At 42.2% G+C, this 8,078-nt stretch overlaps 1 protein-coding gene across 1 annotated transcript in view; it reads left to right on the forward strand.

Moving 5' to 3' along the window:
* The first annotated feature begins 5,905 nt into the window (after window positions 1-5,905).
* Window positions 5,906-8,078, forward strand: part of emilin1b (elastin microfibril interfacer 1b) — a 24,765-nt gene continuing 22,592 nt past the window's right edge. Inside the window, exon 1 of the mRNA XM_020602613.1 lies at window positions 5,906-6,418. Within this exon, the coding sequence (XP_020458269.1) occupies window positions 6,285-6,418 (134 nt within the window). The 5' untranslated portion in view covers window positions 5,906-6,284. The remainder of the gene's footprint in view (window positions 6,419-8,078) is intronic.

Here is an 8,078-nt window from a genome sequence, read left to right on the forward strand (position 1 = left end):
GCACATGAACCTACAGCTGACTGGAGACTCCAAACACCTCCAAGGGTGTGGAAGAAGAACATGGAAGGAAAACCTTTGTCTGCTCAACATTTGAGTTAAAAGCCACAAAGCCTGCAGAGCATCTGGATCACATGTGATTCACTCACTCTTTACTCAGGTCTGTGGTGTTGCAGAGATGAAAACAAACAGACATTTACAGCACGTGCTGTGCAAAAGTTTTAACCATTGTCATGACCACCAGGAGGCATCTGGTACCAGACCCATCCTTCAGCCTGACACTGGGCCCAAACTTCCACCACAGTTTTAAAGAACTATGACCAGGAACCAGGAGTCATGCAGCAGGTGGTCCGGCCCCCACAGAGCCCCGATCTCAGCATCATGGAGTTGGTCTGGGGTCACATGCAGAGACAGAGACACAGACACATCCTGAATCCACAGCAGAATGGTGGCAGCTGGCACAAGCTCCAATTTTGGCGCTCCAATGTCACTCCGGTACCACTCACACCACGGGCCTGACACATGCCCAAGTCCAACCCAGAATACATCTGGGTCTTGTGCAGTCATCCAACACTTTTCAGTCAAAAATTGGCCACTGCGAGCTCAATAATTGTCAGGTTTGCCCGGCTGCACCTTCTTCTCTTCCTTTTCCTCACTCTAGTTTTGCTTCCCTGATTACACTGAGAAGTTAGTGTGTTTCTGAAGCCTGAAACGTTTTGCAATGCTGTAGATGACATACTGGTCTTTACAGTCTGTGGTGTCATCAAACAGCTGTTATTTAGGCTCTTCTGTCTTTACTATAGCTGTGAGGATGTTCATGTCTGTCTGTGTCATCCTCCTGCTCAGATCTGTCTGTCAGAAATATTTCCACCTCTGCTGGTAAAGTAAAGCCTGGAATTCCTGACCCACCTTAAAATGACAAACATTCCTGAAAGCCATGGCTGGTATCAGTCAGAGGTCACTCTGAGCCAGAGGAGTAAGTGTTGGATTTGCACACCGAATCCAAGCAGCTGCTTCTGATGTGCAGTGGAAACACCGAGCGTTGATCTGATCATCAGAAATGAAGGGTGACGGTCAGTCCATTTCTTCAGTTCTCGGCTGCTGGAACCACCTCCCCTGCTGTTTTCAGCTAAAGGAGATTGTTAATGCAATCTGGCCTCGGTCTTCATTTTCTGAATCATTCTCCTTTGTCAGTCTTTGTTAAACACAAACATCGTCATCCTTGAAAAGTTTTAAACACATTGACGTCACCTCCAGCGTTTCCTGTTTCACAGTAAAGGCATACCACTGCTGTTACACTAAAGTACAAAAGTGCAGTATTTATGTTGACGTGGAACAGGACGTGATGTGTAACACATGACAATGAACAGATGTTTTCAGTGTAGACCACTGAAACCTGATCTACTCAGCAGCGTCGCTGTTGGTGCTTTTGCTGGTTTTTGATGCTTTTATTTAAGAATCGGATTACTTCTTCCTCTCTCCTTCTTCTTTGTGTTTTACTGTAGCTCAGTACTGATCTCCACACATTAACATTTGTAATAAGTAAGATCAAAAAAAAATTGTATTGCAAATAACTTTGTTAGCACAAGGGTGGAAACTTTTCTTAGGTTTGCATAACACAGTTTCATCACAACTGACATTAAAGTTACATTCCACATCACAGGCATAAATAAAAAAAACCTAGCAAGGGGCGTTTCTAGATATGAAGCTCTACTGGGGCACAGGCCCCCCATTGCTCAGTCATGTAGTGTGTTTTTTTTTTTGTTTGTTTTTTTCCCTCCTTGAATGTCTGCTGCATAAATGAAATGAGCTATGCACTGTACTATATGAACTTCCCTTGCACAGCCCACTATTCCACTACCGCACTGCTGCTGCTGCTACTACAACAACTTCTGGTAAAGGTAAAATGTAGAGATCTTAATCTTTATGAAAATATTTATTTCAACATACATTAAGAACATTCTCAACATGATTTATGGTGAAAAAGTCTTTTTCTCTCTCCTCTATCCACTCACCCCAACCGGTTGACGCAGAAGGCCGCCCACCAAGAGCCGGGGTCTGTCAGAGGTTTCCTTTGTTAAAGGGAGTTTTTCCTCCTCGCTGTCGCCAAGTGCTGCTCAAGGGGGATTTGTTGGGTTTTCCTCTATTATAATAATAATAATAATAGTAAGGTCTAGATCTGATTTTATAAAGTGTCCTGAGACGACTTTTGTTCTGATTTGGCGCTATACAAATAAAATTGAATTGAAAAGTCTGGCTCTGTGTTGCATATTGTTTTTTGCATTTTTCTGCATTTCACAATAATATAATTTGATTATCAGCAGCCCCAGTTTGATTTGCCAAATTTAAACTTTCACAAGTTAATCTATCAGCAAATCATTAATTAAAACACACACACAAAATCCAATATTTTTTTGTAACTCATAAGGCCCCATAACATATTTATGCTCCAACTACTTCAAAATTGTATTGTGCAAGCTGGTGGGGATGTAGTTAAGAGTATTTTGAGGGCTGAAAAACCCCACTCTCGTGGACCAACCATATTCATTTCTAGCCTCAGAATACTTTTGATTCTATAAAATCACCATGAGCATTGTGCACAGACAGCTTCCTCCACACTTTCCCTTCCTGCCTAAGGTTTGTTTGTTAAATGTGCAAAAATCAAACATCATTTGGACTGTGTGGCAAGCGCATAAAATATTAGGCTATATTAATTAAATTCCGAATGATCAGTCCAGTCTTAACATAGACCACTACATGTGATGTAGGGTTAGGTATTATGCAACTTACTTGGCATTCATTTTATTTCATGTAGTACACAATAAATAACATTTTAAGAGGTGTACAGCTGATTGCATGCACTGATGTACAAAGCTCTAATTTACTTCACACTCAACATCTGCACCTGGTTACGTTCTAACTAAACTAATGTTGCCTTGTTTGTCAACTACAGCCAGGTCCGACCTCTCTCACCCTCATCTCTGTGAACCTTTGTCTCATGTCCATCTCCAGGAGCCAGCAATGTTTGAGTCAAAATAAGATTGGTAATATTCAAAACCCCAGCTTAGTCCCTGACACATACCTCAGTCCATTACTGTCTTTTGTTTTGCAGGCCAATACATGGATTGCATGACATGCACACAGTGATGTATGAACTGTGAACACTGCACCTCAGCTTCTATTTTGCTTTGACATTCTGAATCAGAACAAATCAAATATTTTCCCATTATTATTAGTCTAAATGAATGCACTGCCCAATATAGGAGTCTCTTAATGCTTAAACATGTGCCCCAGTAAAAGGGGTCTAACAATACCTATACTCTCTTCTGTGTGACCTTTGACCCCAGTGATAGAGGTCACCACTTAGTAATCAACAGAAAATCGTCCTCAGGACCTCTTCTGTGGTTTTACAACGGCACTTAAAAATAGATTGGAGGGAACTTGGTGGTGGGTGGGGTGTCTTTATATCTATATTGTGGTGATAGTAAAGTGGTTTACAAGGTTTTATCTGAGCGCTGATGGCCAGGTGATCACCTGCAGGCCTTACTGACCCTTTGCAGTTCATCTACAGGCCAAGCAGAGGGGTGGATGATGCAACTGCCACTTAATTCAGTAGTCATCGTGATGGAACAAAAAGTTATGGATGAATTTTTCATTAATATCACCCCAGCTTTCAATCAATTTCAGTCCTGAAAAACTGCTATGTATTTTCAGTCTTTGTGGGCTTCCTCACATGCAGACCTTTTCCTCCACACAAACATGAGACGAACTCAGACTGAGTTCAGAACAAATGAAACCAAACAGATGCAGATCTTCATTAAAACAGAAGTATTACCTACAAACAGTAGACTCCAGAAACACCACCGCTACACCTGGCTCTAATGACGTTAAAACCACATCTCTGTGATTTTTACATTTTCAGATCAGTTATTAAATTTCCATGATTATTGTTTTGGCAGAGGAGAGATCAGCCTTTACAGAGCGGAGCAGAAGGATAATGGGCAAAGTGTCAGAGTACACTGCATTATTCAGAAGGAAAACACAAGTCTGTTTTTAGAGTTTGGAGATGGGTGGTTTTCAGTGGCTGTACAAGAGTGTTGTATAGAAGAGAGTCACTGCAGCTGATGACAGATCTGATGCACATCTCTGTCACCTGAGGCTTTAAGTCTGGAATGTGCTTAAGTTCCATTTGAAAACAGCCTCATAAAACTGGAAACAGTGGTTAGTGTGAATGATGGCATCTGGGTGGTCTGTCTCTCCACTTGGGGAGGGAGTGGCCTGGGGGCGTCACCACATGATCTATGAGATCTGATAAAGAGTATTTCCACAGAGTCCTGTTTTTACTGCCTCGTTTTGTTGCTCTTATTAGGAAAAGAAAAACCAGCGTCGGTATCAGAGTTTGGTCAGGTGTCGACTTGTCTGCTGTTCTCTCCATGTTTGGACTTTTGAGTCCTCTGAGAACAGATTCAGATTCATGTCTGACACACTCTCATATGACAAATCTGTGTGAATAAGTATTCTTCATAACACACCTCCATCTCCTGCCCAGCTGTCAGAGGTCCAGGTGTATCGTGGGTAATGTAGGCACCAGGTTTTGACAAAGAAGAAGAATGTGTAGAATGAAAAGATGTTACCTTTGGTTCAAATCTAAACCACGCATTATGAATCTGACAGTGTTAAACCTGAGGAGCACTCCTTTCATGTGTTTGTCAGGGGCAATAAGAATTTCCCAAACAAGAAGCTTGCATGCTTGTAAAGTGTGACTGTCTCTATAACAAAACTCAGACATATCTTTTACTGTAATCACTGTTGGAGTGGCTACTGGGTGTGACCACATTGGGTCCTGGGGGTCCCTGGGGGGCCAGTGTGAACACAGCACTGAAATAATAAAGGATGATGCCATTACAGGGTTTGACGGGTTACATTATTATACCTCATTATGGGCAAAAATAGGTCTCAACAATAATGAATCCACCCAGTGACACAAACTAAACACAGCTTGCAGAGGCTGTTTGGCATGTTGTTGTCATCAAAGACTACAGCCTCTACTGTATCTACTTTATTCTACTGTTTTCTACTGTGTGTGTTAGAGGCCATGCTGACTGTGATATTTTAGGAAGAACAGATGTGAAACATCCTCTGCACTCAGGAAGTCTGCAGGATGTTTCTTCAAGCTGCTTTAAAGTGACATTAAATTTAATTTATTTATATTATGGGACAGGTTCACGTGTTTTTATGTCCTGCTACTGTCCGGCCTGTGTAAATACAGTGAGAAACTCAGCTCAGGAAACAGATATCAGCCATGATCAAAAAAAAGTAATATTATGTAAACTAATGATTTTATCCTAAACTGCAGAAGTTGTTTTAGTTTAGTTTCTCCTCATAATATTACAATTTTTTTTGCAATGTTATATATTTTTTATGTTTGTAAAGTTCAGATTTATTGTAAAAATCTCAGCCTATATTTACACCATTTTTATTTTAACATATTGACTGGTGATGGTGATCCCCCCATCACTGAAATTGGACTGAAATTGGAGGAGCTTGATAGCTAAAGGCTCTGCCTCCCATTCTACTTCTGTGGACTCTAGGAACCACAAGTAGACCTGCACTCTGAGAGCCAAGTGCTCTGTTGGGATGATAAGGCTCTATGAAGTCTTTAAGATATGATGGAGTCTTGTCCTTAAGGGCTTTGTATGTTAGGAGAAGGATTTTAAACTCTATTCTGGATTTCCATGTCAGATCAGCAAACGGCAAAATACAAAGTCAAACTGAGACTTTTATCACTTTGTTTGTGCTTTTTAATTTGTTTTATGGTGCACCAATAAACAGGACTATCTAGACTGGATCAGTCAAGGTGAGGGTGCAGAGCTGCACGTGTCTGGTTTCTCCTCGGGGAGGGGCGGGGATAGTTCGGGGAGGCGGTGATGAAGAGGAGGAGCAGCTGGTGTCGGTTCAGACTGTCGCAACGTTTTCTGCCCTTTGTCTCAGATGAAAAGTTCTGATGGACAAACTGTGACCGCATCAAACCGGATTTAAACCGTTTTTAAATTGGATTAAAGGCGCAGGAACAGAGACAGCCGAACCCGGAGAAGGACGCGGAGCGAAGCAGAGGTGTCCGGACTCCAGGTCTGGTTTCTGGGAGTTTGGATCAGAATCCGGGTCATGCGTCTGTAGAACCGACTTTGTGGAAACTTTTGTCCCCATGGAGATGGGAGTTCTTCCCGCTCTAAGGACTTGATCACACAGTATTGATTACCTGTATTGATTGCATATTGATCAGCAGTATGGCCGCGCTCCTCCTGCTACTGCTGGGGCTTTGGACCTGCGGTCACGCCAAGGGCGCGTTCCCGCTGCGACCCTCCTACAGCTTGTACGCCGGCGGACACGCGCACGGGGCTCGCGCCGCCAGTAGGCACAGGTAAAGTGACACGTGCACGGAAAGGATGATGATGATGATGATGATGGCAGTGGTGAGGGTGGAGATGAAGCAGGAGGAGGTGATGGTGACGTCAGGGTTTGATGACCTCACCACAGAAGAGTTTGTGTGCGCGCACAGCAGATGTTTTATTGTGAAAGAGTCGACAGGAAGCGTTTCTATGGTAACAGAGCTGTTCACAGCTACTAATGCTGTTTCTCTTTATTTCTGTTTGCTTGCTTCACCTGGTCCAGTCTGAAGTTTGATGCCAGGTGTCTGTGAGCATCTTGTTGCTGAACTGATGAGCTGATGTGAATCTTCATGTGTAGTTCGGATTTATTTCAAACATTACTGATGTTTGCAATAGCTTGTGATCAAATACATTTAAGAACATTCCCATCATCCACATGATGAAGAGTTTTACGCTGATACAATCTCTGTTCGCTGTGAAAATACATTCAGGAGAAGTGGTTTACTTCACAGTCACTAAAGCATGCTGTAGTTATCCTCTGTGGAGTTTAAAATAATAGAGGATGCCTTTGTTTTACTGCAGTCCTATTCATTTAATAATAAACATTTAATTTCAATAAAAAACATAGGTCAGTCGTCAGTTTTGCTATTCTGCAAACTAATATTATTAGCAGTGCAGATTGAAGTGTTTTGCTAAGAGCTTGCTTTATGTTCGTAGAGCAGCATTTTTGTCCTGTATCAAAAGGTGAAATAAGTCAAAGATTATACTCACTCTAAGCCAGGTGTCCTTGGAGTTTAGTCTTGAATGTCTTTAATCACTGACGATAACAGTGTTCTTCAGATGATAAAACTGGACAAAGGAGTAAGCCAACGTTAGCCTCACATGTACACACTTGTTTTCAGGCAATACAGCATATATGTAAAAACTGAATCTCTATTTTAGCGTACTCATGCTCACATTGACCAAAGAGCTCACTTTCATTATGAATAAACTATTTATGCTGTAAACACTGCGGTCTTTGAGTCATATCCAAGCCTCATATCCTCACTTGCGCTCCAACCGGAGCATATTTTTTGGGATTGGCAATGTCCTGGAAATTCACTTGCCAGTTGGAAATGTGACCATCATCACAGAGCTGCTACAGATTGAAGATGCAAGTCCACACAGGCAGCTGTTGTAAAAATGTTATACTAAGGTAAGATGGTAAATGGTCTTATACTTGTATAGAGCTTTTCTACACTTTACAGCTCATTCAAAGCACTTTTACACTATTTGGTCATTCACCCATTTGCACTCCCAAATGCTCACACATTTACACACCGGTGTCATCACTGGGAGGTTCAGTGTCTTGCTCAAGGACACTTCAACACACGAACTGAACAAGCCGGGAATCAAATCGCTAATCCTCCAGTTAGGAGACGACCCGCTCTACTTCCTGAGCCACAGCCACCGCCAAAGGGTGTGTAAATTTTTCAGACAGTGTGGTTGTTGTGTTATATTGTCCTGGTTTTCTGGGGACTGCAATGATGGTGGAGCATTTGAAGCAGGAGGGGACATCACACAGCTCCAGTGATCTGGTGAAGATTTGTGTGAAAATAGGAGCCAGCTGATCAGCACAGGCTTTCAGGCAGGGAGGGGTGGTAGAAGTATAGACGTTTTCTGTATGCTTAGATCGTAATGCATTAAAATACA

This window comes from Monopterus albus, unplaced genomic scaffold, assembly GCF_001952655.1.
Source record: "Monopterus albus unplaced genomic scaffold, M_albus_1.0 scaffold57.1, whole genome shotgun sequence".
Lineage (NCBI taxonomy): Eukaryota > Metazoa > Chordata > Actinopteri > Synbranchiformes > Synbranchidae > Monopterus > Monopterus albus.